This window comes from Primulina tabacum, chromosome 8, assembly GCF_025594145.1.
Source record: "Primulina tabacum isolate GXHZ01 chromosome 8, ASM2559414v2, whole genome shotgun sequence".
NCBI lineage: Eukaryota > Viridiplantae > Streptophyta > Magnoliopsida > Lamiales > Gesneriaceae > Primulina > Primulina tabacum.
In genome coordinates this window covers 23,521,025-23,540,713 of record NC_134557.1, presented here as the reverse complement: position 1 = coordinate 23,540,713, position 19,689 = coordinate 23,521,025, and the positions used below count along the sequence as shown (strand labels likewise).

The following is a 19,689-nucleotide window of genomic DNA, read 5'->3' as shown; positions in this document are numbered from 1 at the left end:
GTAGGGGACATTGTGATGTCCGAGCATGCAGATAGGTACTCCTTGAAGAGTGCACTGAACAACCCTCCATAAAGGACTTTCCAAGTGGTTCTCACTTATCGAGTGGAAACGTCCTAGTTTATGGTTGTACACCATTAGTCCTTATGACCCGGGACAACATTGAGACTCTATGTGCTAGAATTACACTTTGACTTGTTTACCGACTCTCATGGGGTCATCAGGTGGCAAGGTTGGGTGTTCTGTCGAAACATATAGGAGTCGATGCATTGTAGTCGGGGATTCACCGCTTACCTTCGGGTATGAATATCCTATGTGTTCTCATGTGTATGTAGGTTGAAATCTCTGATCAGAGTATGGTGGTAATTATGAAAGGGGTTTCATAGATTACACCATCGATGCAACTACGACATGACACATAGTATCGATTAATTGACAACTCTCAATATACCAATGGTTGTCGAATCGGTCGGGATATATGAGTTGAAGGGACCGTATTGTACGCTTACCATAACTGAATGGTTCTTGCAGGCACTATCATTTGATACCTAGGGAATCATGTAAGCGATGCTGCTAGGCTTTTAACATGGTTGGTTGGGTACTATCAGACTTGAGTTCTGACGTTCTTGTTATCAATGAGTTGATAAGTAAGAATGGAACAATTGGGGTATGCTCGGTATAAGGACATGTTTAGTCCGAATCACATGGAGATGTGAACCCACGGCTCGTACTAGCTTTCTAGATCCCGTTGAGAAGTAAAATAGTTCAATGTGTTGAACGGCTTATAAATGAGTTTATAAGCGTAAAGAAAAATAGAAGTATGACTTCTATGAGAGAAATGTGACTTTTAATTTATGAATGTGTTCCTAAATTAAAAGTTGGCCAAATAAATAATGTATTTGAAAATTGTGATTTTCATAAACATTATTATGGACTAAATTAAATTAATTCAAGTGTTGAATTAATTAAACACTAGTGGGCCTAGTAGAGTCCAAATAATTAAATTAATTCAAGTGTTGAATTAATTAAATCATATTGGGTCTTGTAGAGCCCAATAGTAAAATAATTATTCAACTAGTGACTTCAGTAAATTCAAGTAATGTTTAATTAGTCTCAAATTTGTTTGAGATAATTAAATTAAGTCCATGGATTTTTAATTTTAAAAATCAAATAAAAATGCATGAATGGGAGGTGAAGAGTTGGGAGACAACTTTTTGTTTAACCAAGGCATGGCATGCAAAAGTTGGACACTACTTTTTCACACACCAAGACAAGTCTTCCACTCTCCCATTACATGCTCATGGCCGAAATTTTGGAGGTTCTTCTCCCTCATTTTTCTCTCCATTTTGTTCTTCAATTGTTGAAGAAAGAAAATACTTCTCAAAGAAAAATCCTCATATTTTTCAAGTGCAAAATATGATGGGTTCTAGCTAGTTGGTGGTGGGCTTAATATTTGAGCAAGGTGGGCTCAAAGGGAAGCTTGAAGATTGTCTTGCCATTGAAGAGCTTAGTTGTATATCAACTAAGTTGGAGCCAACATCAATCTTTTAAGATTGATAGGTATATTTTCTAAACACCCTATGTATGACATCTTGGTGTTTTTGTATTTGCTACACATCTTAGTAGAGGTGTTCGGTTTTCTCTTCTTGAAAATAAAATTTTGAACTTCCGTTGCACATTAGAACACCTAAAATCGATCCCTTTCAAGCAACACTCTCACTGGTCAACTGGGCTCTGGCCTATCCTCTTTCGAATAGAATACGATCGTCGGGGCTCCCTCTGGGGCCTTTTCCCATAAATGGGCTCCCTCTGGGGCCTTTTCCCCTCACGATATTCTTATTCTTACCTCAACCTCATATCCTCATATCCGTAATAATGGAAATACGATCGTCGGGCTCCCACTGGGACCGTCGCCCTCACGATATCTCCAACTTTATCGAATTAGTCACAATTACTTCACTTCCTTCAACGTTATACATTCTCAACACTTTGTAAAATCATGCATAACATAACATTTTTTTGTTTTTGAAACCAAGCATGCAACATGTGTTTTAAATGTCTTCTTTAAATCATAAAAATCCCTTAGACATTTAAAAATCATAATTTAATCATGAACATTTCATAAACATTTGAACATAATCATAATATCATAAAAACATCATTTAGAGCACTGTCATGTCGTTTACTAATTTTTAAATGTAAAAAGACCGTTTTATCACTGAACGTAAAATCCTCGATTATGACTTTTTCTTTAATTCATTCAATCTAACATGTCCCAAATAATTATTTAAGCCTAAATTAATTTTCCCATAATTTTATTTAGCTTAAACATTAAACTTTTTCATTTATCTTTTATTAATTGTTTTGACGGTGTTTTAATCCCAAAAAATCCCAAACTTTAATATAAAATTCCAAAATCCAAAATTTAGTCTTTTTATGTTATTTTAGCCCTTATGAACCACGACTCGACCCCCGTGAGCTGTTTTTCAATTTATTTTAGTTTAGAAATCCTATTATGACACATAAACTTCGACCCCGAGTCATCTTTCGATTTTATCGAGTCAACCCCGAACCATGTTGATCCAAAACTTGACCAACACACTAGAGTACCCTACGGAACCCTTAGATAACTTAGAAACCATCCCCAAACCCAAAAACGTGACCCCCCAAACCAATCTATGCAGTGGCCGAGAGTTGCACTTTGTGTGGACTCTAGCTTTGTGCACCTAGGGATCTAGCCGTCTACCCAGCACCCAAACCAACCCCTAGTGCACCTTCATAGGACCATAATGAGTCACTCTAGCCCAGCCCATGAGCCCTGGACCGAGCCTTCACTTCCCTGCAAGCCGCGCAACTTCCTGCGCAAACCTGCACAACTTCTCGAATAGGAGTCCTTGATTTTAAGGACTCCTCCCAACCCTTCTAACCCGAATCCTAGCTTGGCTAGGACTCCCCCCTCAACTTCACCAGACCCTAGGCCAACCCTGAACCAAAGCGAAGGCCAGACCTCACCTTAGAACATGAAAACCGAACCCCAAAGCTTCATGACAGGAAAAAAATAACGATTTCTGTGCGTGGCTTGTGGTGCAGCGTTTGTGTGAGTTAGGACCTTTTAAAATCATGTATAAACATCACTTGTTCATCACGTAAGATCATGGCAGCCTCTTTACAATATAAAACATGAATTTAAATCATAGAATCATGAGTTTACCTCTTGTGCATGCCATAAATCCGAAAATACAGAAAAATAAATTCATGTTCTTCATGCATACAATAATTGAATTATTTCATAAAAATATTTTACATTTTTCAGCCCTTGGTCCCCATTCCTTGATCGTCACTTGAATAATCCTTAAAAATACATTCATATGCATGATGATAATAAAATCCTAATCAACATATAAGCATGTATGTCACATAATCAATTAGTAATTAAAATCAATTAATTCGTCGTTCTTCATATTTATTAGATTTGCATGCAGTTGGATTACGCCTTCTTAATTTTGGACCTTACAAAGGCGTTGTTGAAAAACGGTTGAATGATATTGCAACACAGATTGGCAATGCCATTGGCAAGTTACTAAAAGTAGATTTATCTTTGCAAAGGTACTCATTGATTTTGGTTTGAGCTTCATGTCAACCCTTCCGGAAGACAAAGCAGTTGATTTATATGTTCTTGAATGAGCTTTGCTATCTATGCATTCATCAATAGATACAAACCACAACTCATAATCAATAACAATTACAGCCCATAATTTCAAACTCTGTACAATCTCATTCAAACATAGGCTGAAAAATGATAACAATTGCATACACTGTCCGTTCTTCGATCTGGTTTCGATTATAGGCTTATCATAATATCAAGAACACATAATATCAATCAAATTATGATTTCTCCAATACCAAATTTTCGAACCATGCAGGAAAGTAATAAAACCTACATCCCTTCGAAGCTCTTGACGAGAGAAGCACGGAACTAACCTCAGATTAAAAATCGGACGGCCGATCTTGCACAATCAAAATTCTAAAATATGAAAAGCTTGAGGATTTCCATGGAGTCTCGGTTCTTGCTTCTCTGAACTGAATGAAATGGAGAAGTTTACATGTTAATATGCATGGCAAGACAAGTGTCAAATTTTCATACATCACTGCTCGCGCATATGCGCGTCCAATGCTCGCGCATATGCGCGAGACTCTCTGTCTCGGCACTTGGAAATCCATTTGCTCGCGCATATGCTCGCCTCATCTCGCGCATATGCACGAGACTTTCTGTCTCGGCATTTGCTGCTCGCGCATATGCGCGCCTCGTATCCGTGCATGTGCGTGAGATCTTCTGGACCAACTTTCACTTGCTCGCGCATATGCGTGCCTCGTCTCGCGCATATGCGCGAGGTCTTCTGCCTCCACATGCATTGCATGTTTTTCCCAAGTCTTCCTCGGAGTTTGTCCTTTCATGATCACATCAATTCATCAATTAAATAATCTCGGATTAAAAAGATATAATCTCGGGCATTACAGGTGCATCTCGTCGTCAATATCTCTCAGGCCTCCTCATAACTCGCCTGTCTCATCAGCATAACATCCCGGCGCAAAGTGGGTCTGAGGCCATCCATGAAATGCCTCAGCTTCTGAGCGGCATCCCTCGCAATAAGGGTCTCAAAGTGACAGCCCCTGATAAACTCTGCCACGGACAAGTCCCCCTATCAGAGCCTCATAAACTCTCTTGTCGAGCATCCCCTGATGTCTGCTGGAAAGTATTTGTCGTAGAATATGTCCTCGAATTAATCACATGTGAGGGTAGCCTAGTTTACCCCGTGAGCTGCCCCCTCCCACCATAGGGATGCATTGTCCCTCATCATGTACGTGGCGCACCTGACCCGATCTCTGTCCCTCATGTCTAGATACTGAAAGTGAAGCTCTAGAGATCGGATCCAACCCTCTTCTAAGAATGGGCCGGCCGAACTTCTTCGGGCTGAGCCATCTAAACTGCTCATAAATGTGTGTCTGGTGCCTGGGAGCCTACTGCGCCTGTTCCATTAGACTCGCAATACCCTCAAGGACTCCGGTATCATCCTCTATCGCCAGAAGTTTCATCCTGTCTGCCAGTTCTGGGGGCGCGTTTAGGAGGCATAGTATCTGAATATAGTCCAAATTCTAAACGTAACCCATCATGCAATCTAATCTAGTTTTCAAAACATTTAATCGTTAAATCATGTAAATAGCTAAACATATACTGCAAATCACTGAAAAACATGTATCATATAAACGTCAAGGTGATAGCATTAAACCATTCAAAACATGGGAACTTACATACTTGAGGCTTGAAGACTGATCTGCTGAAACTGGCGGTGGCACAACCCTATACAGGACTCTTGCTCTGATACCAACTGAGACGTCTACTACTAAAAATACTACTAGAAATTTTTTTTGTACTAAAACTCGAAAAAACACTTTCAAATGCATGCTTGCAATAACAGCTGTCAATCACACGTTTTTAAAATAAAAGGATAATACTACTGGTAAAAAAATATTGCAGTGAAAAATGTGTCAAATCATCAAAACCCTTGATTGTTGTTCAAAATGGTTCAAATAATAAACATGCAAAAATCCTGTCAAACCATCAACATATAAAAATGAAGAGTGAAAAGAATATTCATGCTCCTTCCTAACTCATAAACATAATGTGCGGAAAAAAGTATGGTCCTCGGGTTATCGTGCGCACATCCAGCTCCGCCTACTCAGTATTCGACACCTCCAGTTTTCTCGTCAATATGCTCACCTCCATCATTCATATCTAGTTAGTCTAAAGACTCAAGACACCTGAATCGTTCTAACAAGTACATATACATAACATGCAACAGTGAAAAGTATTGTAATTAACATATATTTCATGATCTTAAAAACATGAACTAAAACATATCGTGTCAAAGCATAAAATGTCAAAAACATGTCTCATCATATCAACATATACGTGTTCATTTTCTTTATTTGAATTCAGATCATTAGTTGTGACTTTCGTATTAGCTCTAGTCAATGGATCTATCTACATATTAACCATAATACCCTGCGACGGGGACATCAGCGATAGTTTTATCCATCCACTGAGCCTTGGCATTTCATGTTCATGTTCGTGTTTGTATTAGTCACAACCAATTCTCATTCTTCAAAACATAGCATCATATTCATCACTTATAAAAATAATGCCAAACGTAAATTTTTCTTAAAATCAAGCATGCAACGTATTTTTCATATTTTCATAAAACATCATGTTCATGATAACATATACATTTAAAAAATGTCAATTGGTGATCAGGGCGCTGCCAGGACTGCTAACTCGACCCGGGTGCAAATGACCATTTTGCCCCTTGAAATCCTAATTGACCATTTTACCCCTGGACCTCAAAATTTCGACCCGAAGCCAACCAAACTTCTTAAACGCCTCAAAACATATTATAATCATTTCCTAGACGTAAACTTGAGCTCGTCCTGTAACTTACACGATTCGTTTTAAAACTTGGACTGGGTCCCGGTTTCAACCTGAATAAACCAAAACTTAACCAAACTTTCTCAATTTTTAACCACTACTAAATTACACCATACCAGCGCCTAAAAAACATATTTCAAACAAATTAAGACTGATGAGAAACGATGATTCCCTCCAAAAATGGCATGACAATAAGAATTGTGATAAATAGATGAATTTATCTAGTTGAGGCATTTTTGATTGAGAACCGATGATTCCCTCCAGACAGAAAGAGAGTGCTTCTTGTACGAGTATAGTGAAAAACTAAAGGTTTGGTTGGTTGTTGACCAACAGAAAGCATGGGAAATAATGGTAGGGGACCTTTTATCAATCAACTATCTGACGAACAAAGATAGTAAACCAGAAGCGTTTTCTTCTTCCCTTAAGATATTTCTTTTTAGTTAGAGGAAAATCTCACTCCTAAAAGCAAGAATTCTCAACTATATGACCACGAGACCACAAGACGTGCATTCCTTGGGATCATAAGGAAGATTATCCATGTGCGTGCTACTGTTCTAAGGCTTTCAATATGAATTGTATGGCATGCTTTCGACGTGCTGTGATGAGAGGTGCCTTAAGATCAATCCTCTCCTTTTGAGTTGTAAGCAATTTCCCTTCATTTTGTGAAAGTGATTTCACTTTCTTCTCATTCCTTTGTCTTTTCTTGTGCTGATTGCATGTTCCAAGATAGTATTCTTTTGGAGGTTTCTATTTCGAGTCCGCCTCGTATGCCTGCCAGTTTCGGGAGTACGAGAGATGTCTAGCTGCTAGGCTTGATTAAAGGCTTTAAGAGAAAGAGACGGAAGTGAATTTGGCTTGCTACTCCTATTCCATACATTCTTTCATCTACTGACCAAAGGTGAGTTTCGTATAGAAGGGACGGAAATTTGTTGAGTTGAAACTATGGGACGGAGGTAAGGACCAGTATAGAGTGAGGGGAACAGTTGAGGTGGCTTAACCATACGAAATACCTATTCATTCTTTCCCACTTTTCTTTTTATATACGAAGGTAGACGAGCTAACAAGCGAACAAAGGTCTGAAAGAGTTGAAGTTCGTACAGAGAGGTCCGTATATAAATAGGCAATGAGGTTTATCACTTGACGACTCTCGAAATGGCTTTTTCACATGGCATGATCCCTATAGCTGGACAATGAATCAATCGCTATCTCACTATTGATAGACTCTCTGATATGTCCTTTGATACTCGTATAGGTGTGATTTGAATTAAACAACTTCTTACTCTATCGAGTAAGCCTTTAGGTGCTTCAAGAGCTCAACCGAAAGGGAAAAAAACCTTATCAGCTAGGTCTCTTTAAGCTACTCCCCAGTCAGCTAGCCTCGCTTATTTTCTGTTTTCCTTTTCATCTTCGTCCTATGTAAGAAAAGCATTTATTTAAGCTGACTGAGGCTCTTTTCGAGCTTGCCTAGGTATATGCCACACTTGGCCATGATCAAGTCAGCACTTTAGTTTAGAATGAAGAAGACAATGTGCAATTGAATCAATAGTTACATCCATAGACATAGAATAGGAAGAGAAGTTGTTGTTTGCAAGCTCTTTCTTTAGCATTAGTTAGTATTTTAACCCTCCCTTCCTGTTATGTTAAGAAGTGACGGAGCTCTCCTAAGCAAGAGCCCGAGCAGAAATGACATTTTGAAAATCTAATTGGAACAGAGATTCACCAATGATTCTTTATTTCCCAGCGAGGAATGGCGCTCAGTTATCACTTGAGTACATACTGGCTTCTACTTTGTCAAAGGTTTTAGTATAGCCGCAAAGGTTATGATCTTCATATACAAACGCGCAAGCCAGAGTACCGAAGACCAGGTCCAACAGCTACTCTCTAGTTATGTTTTGGTCTCCCGTGACGTGATACCAATCGGCCCAACACAACAAGAAGAACATTCGATTCTAGGAAAGAAGGTTGATCATCAATGTGGACGGTTTAACAGTATAATCCGATTCTGAAACAGAAAGGGTCTTCCTTCACTGAGAATGTCAATTTTATTCATTCTCTCCAGGGTTACAGTTTGTCAAGATTACTTTATATCCTCTTGATAACCTGGTATACCACACAAGCTTCTAATGAAGACATAGACACTTACGAGAGATGCCTCGGACTCGGTTTCTCGAGCGTGGCTAGGACGTATGCCTATCTCTCGTCTGGTAGGTTGGTGTCAGTTGTTGAAGGAGCGGGTAAGAGGGAGGATCTTTGCCATTGGTAATTACCTTAAGACTCCTCAGCCCAATACATGATTCGGGTATGGATGTATTACACCGCATATCACAAGACGACATATTTAACCAACAAGCTCCCATTATCCGTCTCTGTTTATAGGCCAATGGATATTTATTCCTTGGACCTTAAGTCAGCGACGGATCGGTGGCCTTTGGTGATCATTTACATTACTTCGCCTATTGTTAATGGGACCTTGGGCCTCAACTCATTTTGGGCTATAGTTAGGAGACCTTCCCTTGTGAGTTTTGTGGCTGGTCAACCTTTGGGTTATTACGGCTTTCGGGCTCTTTTCTCACTGTCACACCACTATTTATTGTGGTTGGCGATGGAGTTAACTCTTCCTCAGAACCGGCCTTTCACCCGTTATGCGATGCTCGGTGATGACATAGTCATTGTCCACCCGAAGGTGGCAGGTAAGTATAAGGAAATGTTGGGATGATAAAGAGTTTCTATTTCAGTGGGAAAATCATTAATTTCCCCTAACGGACCCTTAGAGTTCGCTAAGAAGTATGGGGTGAGAGGAATCCAAAAGGATCACTCCTCGATATCAATACGGGATCTACTCACAGTTAGATCGACACTTGGCCTCACGCAGCTAAGGGATCTATATAAGATATATAATCTGAATGTCTTATTTTGGTTAGCTGGTGCAGGTTACCGATTGAGATATCGTCTATACTCTCCTCGTCGTTCTCCGTGATGGGAGAGATTATGGATTGCCGCTACGAAGCCCCCGGTATCAGTTACTGATCGAGCAAAACTTGCACTGTGGAATCCTTAATACAATATGGTTTTTTATGCTCAAAAATTAATCGCAAGTGCACGATGTCAAGTAATAGTATAATGTACGTAAGTACGAGTATCGTTCCACTGGAGACTGTATTTAAAAATTATTATTTTCAGTTATTAAATCTTTAGCAATGAAAGTTGATTGGTTGATTATTACTACTATACTTAATTAAACATGCAAATAAAATGAGTCAAAAATTAGATAATGAAATATAATATCTAAAATAGTTGATTAAAATTCAATAAGAAATGAATTTGTTGGGAATTTCGGTTCACCTACCCTTCGTTAATAAATTAATTCGTTCGATATTGATTTTGTGCTTCCGACAGGATTTCCTATTCAATTGAACACACTCTCTCGAGCTATGCCAAACTAATTCTACTCAATGAAGTAATTAAATGTCTTTAATTATTTATCAAGAGTGAATTGCATGTCGATTTATGAAATCCCCTAGTTTTCGACCCTCAGGACTATGACTATCGGTGCGTATCCAATTTCATATATCTATGCAAATTGTAGATCCACGGATTATACTACCCGTTCCTATCACAAGTTATTCTCTCGAACTCACTCGCAATATAAAGATGTTGTTAAAGTTAGCTACGCTCTAACAACACGATAAACACAATAGTATAATCAAGAATAAATCAGAAATCGAGGTGTAAATTAATTATATCAAATTTTTGGGGTAGGATCCCCTTAAATCCCAACAAATAATAAAATTAGCTACTAGAATTCATGGTAAAACTAAACAAAAAAAGTTTAAAGAAGAGAAACTAGATAAGAAATACTAGGCGTGACGAAAATCGCAAAGACGACGCTCGAAAATCTTCAAATCTTCAACGTCTGGCGCGAAAAATCTCCAAAGCTTTTTTTTGCGGCTCTGAAATTATGTCTCAGTCTCCTCAAAAACGTCCTCCCCCTCTTTCCATATCATCCTCTCCTCCAAAATAAGGTAGGGAATCGGACAAGAAATCTTCCTAAAAATAAGTGGCGCTCGGGCGGTGGAATATTACCGCTCGAGCGCCACACTCTCTGTAAAGCCACTTGGGGAATGCGGCTTCTCGCGCTCGGGCGGTAGAGAATTACCGCTTGAGCGCCACATCTTCTGTAAATTTTCTCTTCTTGGATCCCTTCTCGCGCCCGAGCGGTAGAAAACTACCGCTCGAGCGCCGACCTCTCTGGACTTCAGCTCTTTGCGTGATTTCTCTCGCGCCCGGGCGGTACAATTTCACCGCCCAAGCGCCGCCTCTTCTGCACATTACCTTCTTAGCTTGGCACTTGGCTCCGATTTTAGTTTTCCGGCCATTTTTCCTGCAAATTCGTCACGCACAAGTGAGAAATGATCAAATGCATATGCTTACTCTAAAACGAACAAAATGTGAACGAAATGTACGCATGCACAATGCAAACACACACAAACTAATGCAATAAAACACGTAAAAACCACACCTATCAACCCCCTCATACTAACCTTTTGCTTGCCCTCAGGCAAAATAGGTTACAGACTACAATTAAAACATGAAACAAACACAAAAGGGAGAGTATTAAAGTAACTAAACTGATGGTGAAATAGCAAACTGGCATCTCCTGCCTCAGCGGGTTTGTGAACCACATCCACTTAGTCAAATCACAACATACATTACTACCCCTTTTCAGTACATCGCAACACAATTGTATTTTTCCAAAAGGTGTGGTCGTGTGTGCTGTGGATCTTTCTAGTTTGTGTTTCAGACTGTTTTATTCGCAAATCATGCGGGTTGCCGAATCAACCAGTCAACGCAAGTTTCTCTTTTCTGAGTCTTGTTTCTGTTTGGGACCAACCAGTAAACACATACAGTGGTAGAGTTTCATAGTTGAACAACAAAATGTAGGGAGTCAATAGCCAACGTGCTCAAGTGGTTTAGAAAGATGGGGAGTACGTAGATCATTTTCACTATGCACTTGTCAGAAATTTTCTCTGACATTCCTCAATGCCTTACATCTCCATCTTTTTTGCCTTGGGATAGGATTTCATCCCATTTTGGCTCCCTCTCACCTTACATCCCCTTTTTTTTATTCCATTTTTTTTTTTGCGCATAGTTTTCTCATGCGTACTCCCTAGACTTTGGATATAGGGTATGTTTATTTATCTAGCATAGTGATGAATTTTTAGGTCTTATGCACGATTGGGATGAAGGATGTTTGAGGGATATTTTTGATTTTCTACTTGATTTCATGCTACTGGTTAGTCATTCATTTCAACATGTAATCATTCAAGTTCTACTCGCATCTTATGTTTCTCCAGTTCCTCTCATAGATTATTTTGAATTTAACTGTCATTGACACCACTATCAAAATCCACTATATGTGCATATATATAAAAAATTTCAATTCACCGAGGGATTCATAACGAGTGATAAGACTAAGCAACATGCAGTTCATTTAGCCCAAAATCATCATTGGCTACCAATTTACTTGTTTCACCATCAACTGACTCACATGCGAGACACATACTAACCGACCCCCTCATACTAAATGTGTGCAATGTCCCCATTGCACCAAAGACGCAAACACATAAATGCACACATTAATGCAGACACAGAAACAAATGCAAAATAAATGCCCAAATGAAACAACAATTAGAAATAAAACATAAAGCAGTAGAAAATGGAAATGCAAAGAAGGAGAAACAGTGAACTCCCCTGATCAAGGTTCTTCTTTGTCGTGCTCTGGTGGTGGCACTCCGACTGCATCCCCCTGCTGAAGATAGTCAAACTGAAATTGTAAAACTCAACAAAAGTACAAGAAAGAAAATTAAAACGAGTAGGGAGGGAAAGAAATTAGTTCTCAATTTATAGTCGAGAACTAGACTGCAGGTTCCCCTCAGTTCTGATTGTTTTGGAATAGAGTGACTCCAATTTGTCGTTCCACTGTGCCACCTAAATATTTCTTCAGTCGTTGAGCATTGACTGTGAATGGCTCATTTTTTCCATCTCTCACAGTTATGTCTCCCGAGGGGAACACCTTGGTGATCATGTAAGGCCCCGTCCACCTTGACTTGATGCAAACGTGGTTGATCAAGCACCAAAGAAAACATGGGATTCGTTGGTATTGCCCGAAGGACCTATAACGAGGGAACGTAGCAAGAAGTTTAAAGAAGCACTTCAAGGACTCATGATGAACTACCAAGGAGGATCTACAAATTGGATGACTAAATTAGAAGAGGTTGGGAATCATGGGAATAATATTGGAGGCCTTTGGAATGTTATTCAAGTGCAATTGCCGAAGGTCCAGCGCACCCGCGATAATCAAATTTAAGAAAATTTCCCGAAGCTGCACCGCACCCGCGGTCAAATCATTAACGGACCCGCGGTCTGTTGCCGAAGCTGCACCGCACCCGCGGTCTGTTGGCGCACTTCCGTGTCAAAGTTGCTAGTTATCTTATTTAAGCCTTTTCACACAACTTTTCTTATTTTTATTTTTTATATAATGTATTGTAAGGGGGATGAACGAAATAATTTATTGATATAAGAAAAATTTGAGGTTCTCTCAATTTTCAAAGCTTTTAGCTTTGTTCTTCACAAGAAGAAAACCAAATCAAACTTATCAAAGATTTTCATCTTTGTGGCGTTTGTCGATTGTTCTTCGCACGGATTGTCAAAACAAGTTCTTTGAAGGTTCGTTTGAAATTCAATTGTTTTATCGTTGATATTTGTTGCTAAGTTATAATCGCTTAGAGGTGAATATCACAAAATCGTTACTTGTTTCAAAAGATCGGGACAACATAATCGATCCTTGTTTGTTATTGAACTGAGGGTGCGAGTTCGATATTCGTGCTTGCTTTTCATTCGTACGAGGATTCGTATCATTTGGTATCAGAGCTTCTGGTTCTGTTTGATTCAAGTAAGTTATCATTTTCAGATCTGTTTAAAAATTCGTCAGATCTGTATTATACTTTTGTTTCTATTGTCATATCTATCAAAAACAAAAACAAAAAAATTCGTTCTGTTTTAGATCTATGTAATCCTTTGTTCTGTTTTCAAATCTGTGTTATTCTAGTGTTCTTGGATTTGTGCAATCCAAGTGAGACAGTTGCAAGTGTTACAAGTTGAATTTTGTTAGTTTGATAAAAAGAAAATATAAAGATTGAGCACACCTTTGAGAGAACTATCAAATTCGAGTGAAAAACATTTGAGTGCGAGTGTTATTTCTTTGGAGTGATCGTGAGAATTTGGGTGAGGAAAATCTTTTATTTCTACTAACATTTTATTGCAGGTACAAAATCTGAAATTAAAATGGAGAGGGAAGTAGGAGAGAGTTCGAATCAAGGGTTGTCTAAGGTTCAAATGGATGCGTTATTTGGGCATTTTAGTAGAATGATGAGGGCCGAGTTGGATCCTTTATATGAGAGGTTGGATAGGCTTGAAGTTAGCACTAGTGAAAATAAATCTAAGCCTAAAGGTTTGGGTACAGTCGAAGAAGAAAAGGATGATTATGAATTGGAGTAGAAGAGGAGAGTCAAAACGAGAACTGGGGTAGGAGCAGAAGAGGTAGAGGATTTGGTAAGGGAAGAAGAGAAGCCTTACGTGGTAGGTACGATGATGGGAATAAGGAAGATAATAACATAGGTAGCATTAAGATGAAAATTATGTCGTTCCATGGTAAGTCGGATCCAGAGGCTTATTTAGAATTGGAAAAGCGAGTTGAATTCGTGTTTGATTGTGACCATTATTCCGAACAAAAGAAGGTTAGGTTGGCCGTGGTTGAATTTGTTGATTATGCACTTATTTGGTGGGATCAATTAGTGAACACTAAGAGAAGATGCAATGAGAGGCCTATAGAAACTTGGGCTGAGATGAAAAGCGTAATGAGAAAGAGGTTTGTACCAAATCACTACTATAGAGAAATGTTTAAGAAGTTACAAACTTTGAGACAGGGTGTGAAGAGTGTTGAGGACTACTATAAAGAATTGGAAGTAGTCATGATTAGAGCAAACATAGATTAGGATAGTGAGGCTACTATGGCTCGTTTTCTGTGTGGTTTGAACAGGGAAATTCAAGACCAAGTGGAACTTAGACATTACTTGGATCTAGATGAAATGGTGCAGATGGCGATAAAAGTGGAGCAACAACTGAAGAGGAGAGGATTTGGTCGTACCACACAATCTGGTAATACATCAACATCTTGGCGTTCCAACGTTGTTAAACGTGAAGAAAGCAAGGTAGTGGTCAAGCCCAAAGTTGACATTAAACAGGAGGCGCCTAAGCAGGGAGTGCAAGGTAAACCTGAAACTCCTATTAATCGTTCTAGAGATATTAAATGTTTTAGGTGTCAAGGAGTTGGACATATTGCTAGCCAATGTCCCAATAAAAGGGTGATGATGTTGAATAATTATGGGGAGTATGAATCTCATAGTGAGGGAGATGATGGAGAGGATGAAGATGAGATGCCTGCATTAGAGGATCTTGATGAGGGATATGAAGCAGTTGTGGGTGAGGCATTAGTGACTAGGCGTATCATGAGTGCCCAAGTCAAAGAAGAGGAGACGAATCAGCGGGAAAACTTGTTCCATACTAGATGTTTTGCCAGTGGCAAAGTTTGCAACATTATTATAGATGGAGGGAGTTGTACCAATGTTGCTAGTCTTGAGATGGTGGAAAAATTGAGCTTGCCTACTTTGAAACATCCTCAACCATATAGGCTACAGTGGTTGAATGATTGTGCCGAAGTGAAGGTGAACAAACAAGTTTTGGTTGCGTTTTCGAGTGGGAAGTATATTGATGAGGTATTGTGTGATGTGGTGCCAATGCATGCTTGTCATATTTTGTTAGGAAGACCATGGCAATATGATAGGCAAGTGACACATGATGGGTTTAGAAATAAATATTCTTTTGTACTCAAGAAAGAACCCATTGTTTTACTTCCTTTGTCCCCAAAGCAAGTGTTGGAGGACCAATTGAAAAAAAAAGAGAGATGAGGCCGAAAAAAAGAGTGAATTAAAAAGTGAGATGACATTTGAAAACAAAAATGACATGGCTAAAAGAAAAAGTGAGATAGCCATACAAACGAAAAATGAGGGAAAAGAAAATGAGAGGAAAGAGGTCAAAAAGAAAACATATATGGCCCAAAAGAGTGAGTTGAAACAATTGTTGCACACACATGATCCACTTATGTTGATTTTTTACAAAGAGATTCTCTTTAACACAAGTGATATAGCCGGATCCCTTCCGAGCATTGTTGTTTCACTTTTGCAAGAATTTGAAGATGTATTTCCGGAGGAGCTACCTCAAGGATTACCACCATTGAGGGGGATTGAGCACCAAATTGATTTGGTACCCGGAAGTGTATTGCCAAATCGTCCAGCTTACAGAAGCAATCCGGAGGAGACTAAGGAGCTACAACTACAGGTAAGTGAGTTGTTAGGTAGGAGTTTTGTGCGTGAGTCCATGTCCCCTTGTGTTGTACCTGTTTTACTAGTTCCTAAGAAAGATGGCTCATGGCGTATGTGTGTGGATTGTAGGGCAATTAATAACATAACCATCAAGTATAGGCATCCCATACCTAGATTAGATGATATGTTAGATGAGTTGCATGGTGCATGTATTTTTAGTAAAATTGACTTGAAGAGTGGTTATCATCAGATTAGGATGAAGGAAGGTGATGAGTGGAAAACAGCATTTAAAACCAAATATGGGTTATATGAGTGGATGGTAATGCCTTTTGGTTTAACAAATGCTCCTAGTACCTTTATGAGGTTGATGAATCATGTCTTGCGTGCTTACATAGGGAAATTTCGTTGTGGTTTATTTTGATGATATTCTTGTGTATAGTAAAGATTTAGAAGAACATGTTGAGCATTTGAGACTTGTACTGACAACACTTAGGGCTGAACATTTATATGCTATTCTTAAGAAATGTGATTTTTGTACAAGCAAACTTGTTTTTCTTGGTTTTGTGGTAAGTTCACAGGGGATACAAGTGGATGAGGACAAGGTAAGTGCTATTCGAGATTGGCCAACGCCTGCTAATGTTAGTCAAGTTCGAAGCTTTCATGGTCTTGCAAGCTTATATAGGAGCTTTGTAAAAGATTTTAGCACACTGGCAGCACCGATGACGGCAGTGATTAAGAAGAACGTTCCATTCCACTGGGGCGAGGAGCAAGAGAAGTCTTTTCATATTATTAAACAAAAATTAATTAATGCGCCTTTACTTGTTTTGCCTGATTTTTCTAATACTTTTGAAATTGAATGTGATGCTTCAGGTGTAGGTATTGGTGGGGTTTTGATGCAAGGAGGACGACCAGTGGCATACTTTAGTGAGAAACTCAATGGAGCAGCACTAAACTATCCAACGTATGACAAGGAGTTGTACGCGCTTGTGAGGACCTTGGAGATGTGGCAACACTACTTGAGGCCTAAGGAGTTTGTAATCCATACCGATCATGAGTCTCTAAATTACCTTAAGGGACAACAGAAACTGAACAAGCGGCATGCTAAGTGGGTGGCATTCATAGGTACATTTCCCTACATAATCAAATACAAACAAGGTAAGGATAATGTAGTGGCTGACGCACTATCACGGAGGTACGTATTAATCTCTATCTTGGAATCGAAAATCTTGGGATTTGAACATATGAAAGAGTTGTATTTGTTGGATGAGGATTTTAAGGAGATATTTGAAACATGTATGCATGGTCCACATGACAAATTTTATTTGCATAATGGGTATTTATTTAGAGAAGATAGATTGTGCATTCCTAAGTCATCAATTCGTGAGTTACTTGTGAGAGAGGCACATGGTGGTGGTTTGATGGGGCACTTTGGTGTGGCTAAAACTTTGAGTTGTTTGCATGAGCATTTTTATTGGCCACATATGAAATGTGATGTTGAGCGTGTTTGTGAAAAGTGCATTACTTGTAGACAAGCTAAGTCTATAACACAACCACATGGATTGTGTACACCACTTTCTGTTCCTAGTGAACCTTGGATTGATATTTCTATGGATTTTGTTTTAGGTTTGCCAAGGACTAAGAAGGGGAGGGATTCAATATTTGTTTTTTTTTGATAGATTCTCTAAAATGGCACATTTTATTGCTTGTCATAAAACCGATGATGCATCCAACATTGCATATTTGTTCTTTAAGGAAGTCGTTAGGTTGCATGGTATGCCTAGGACTATTGTATCTGACCGTGATGTTAAATTTTTGAGTTACTTTTGGAAAACTTTGTGGGCTAAGCTTGGCACTAAACTGTTGTTTTCTACTACATGTCATCCTCAAACGGATGGACAAACTGAAGTTGTTAATAGAACTCTAGGAACACTTTTGCGTGGTATACTCAAAAATAACTTGAAAAATTGGGAAGAATGTTTGTCATTTGTTGAGTTTGCTTATAACCGTAGCGTGCATTCTACTACGAATTATTCACCATTTGAAATTGTTTATGGTTTTAATCCTTTAACTCCTTTGGATTTGATGTCTTTGCCTGTGAGTGAAAGATTGAACATGGATGGCAAGAAGAAAGCTGAATTCGTTAGAAGTTTGCATGAGAAGGTCAAGAATAACATCGAGAAGAAGAATTTACAATATACGAAGCAAGCCAACAAGGGGAGGAAAAAGATGGTTTTTGAAAAGGGAGATTGGGTATGGTTGCACTTAAGAAAGGAAAGATTTCCAGAAAAACGACGTTTGAAGCTCTTACCTAGGGGTGATGGACCATTTCAAGTGCTTGAAAAGATTAACGACAATGACTACAAATTAGACCTACCAGGTGAGTACAATGTCAGTTCTACTTTTAATGTTAGTGATCTTTCGTTGTGTTATGTAGGAGATGATCAAGATTTGAGGACAAATCCTTTTCAAGAAGGGGAGAATGATGCAAACGTGGTTGATCAAGCACCAAAGAAAACATGGGATTCGATGGTATTGCCGGAAGGACCTATAACGAGGGACGTAGCAAGAAGTTTAAAGAAGCACTTCAAGAACTCATGATGAACTACCAAGGAGGATCTACAAATTGGATGACTAAATTAGAAGAGGTTGGGAATCATGGGAATAATATTGGAGGTCATTGGAATGTTATTCAAGTGCAATTGCCGAAGGTCCAGCGCACCCGCGCTAAAGCAGGGACCGCACCCGCGGTCCATGATAATCAAATTTAAGAAAATTTCCCGAAGCTGCACCGCATCCGCGGTCAAATCATTAGCGCACCTGCGGTCTGTTGCCGAAGCTACACCGCACCCGCGGTCAAACAAGCACTGCACCCGCGGTCTTTTGGCGCACTTCCGTGTCAAAGTTGCTAGTTATCTTATTTAAGCCTTTTCACACAACTTTTCTTATTTTTATTGTTTATATAATGTATTGTAAGGGGGATGAACGAAATAATTGATTGATATAAGAAAAATTTGAGGTTCTCTCAATTTTCAAAGCTTTTAGGTTTGTTCTTCACAAGAAGAAAACCAAATCAAACTTATCAAAGATTTTCATCTTTGTGGCGTTTGTCGATTGTTCTTCGCACGGATTGTCAAAACAAGTTCTTTGAAGGTTCGTTTGAAATTCAATTGTTTTATCGTTGATATTTGTTGCTATGTTATAATCGCTTAGAGGTGAATATCACAAAATCGTTACTTGTTTCAAAAGATCGGGACAACATAATCGATCCTTGTTTGTTATTGAATTGAGGCTGCGATTTCGATATTCGTGCTTGCTTTTCATTCGTACGAGGATTCGTATCACCCCGTGTCCTCCAATTTCATCCTTTCTGGCTTCTTCCATTGATGGTTGGCATTACAGTACGCCACTCTTGCAGATTTTTCTTCATCAAGTTCATCCTCCTTCAATTCAGTGGTGAGCGTGCGTGGCTTCCATTGGGTCCTTCATAGCATCCTGCACAAATTGACATACAAGTGAATCCGATGAATCAACTATAAAACAATCATTAGTGTGCAGTTTGTGCTTAAGAGCGTTAAAAACATTAAAAGTGATTTCTTCCTTTCCCACTCTCAATCTCAACTTTCCTTCTTGCACTTCAATCACGGCCTTGCCAGTTGCAAGGAACGGTCTCCCTAAAATCAAAGGCATCTCCCTATCCTCTTCCATGTCAAGCACCACAAAATCTGTAGAAAATGTAAACTTTCCCACTTTTACTAACACATCTTCTTT

At 39.0% G+C, this 19,689-nt stretch overlaps 1 protein-coding gene and 2 pseudogenes across 1 annotated transcript; all 3 read left to right on the top strand.

Moving 5' to 3' along the window:
• Window positions 1–3,729, top strand: part of LOC142554651 (uncharacterized) — a 30,508-nt pseudogene extending 26,779 nt beyond the window's left edge.
• Window positions 3,730–8,861: 5,132 nt separating this feature from the next.
• Window positions 8,862–9,458, top strand: LOC142554650 (putative mitochondrial protein AtMg01110). Its single transcript, XM_075665316.1, has 2 exons — window positions 8,862–9,171; window positions 9,403–9,458. The coding sequence occupies exons 1-2, from the start codon at window positions 8,862–8,864 to the stop codon at window positions 9,456–9,458; spliced, it is 366 nt and encodes a 121-aa protein (XP_075521431.1).
• A 4,927-nt stretch (window positions 9,459–14,385) lies between these two features.
• On the top strand, window positions 14,386–19,437 carry LOC142554649 (uncharacterized; annotated as a pseudogene).
• Window positions 19,438–19,689: the final 252 nt, after the last annotated feature.

Bases quoted from the DNA above. Each gene is read 5' to 3' on its own strand.
- LOC142554650 (XM_075665316.1), top strand. From the start codon at position 8,862: ATGGATATTTATTCCTTGGACCTTAAGTCAGCGACGGATCGGTGGCCT. The intron at 9,172-9,402 runs GTAAGTATAAGG...TATTTTGGTTAG, and splicing joins TGTCCACCCGAAGGTGGCAG to CTGGTGCAGGTTACCGATTG.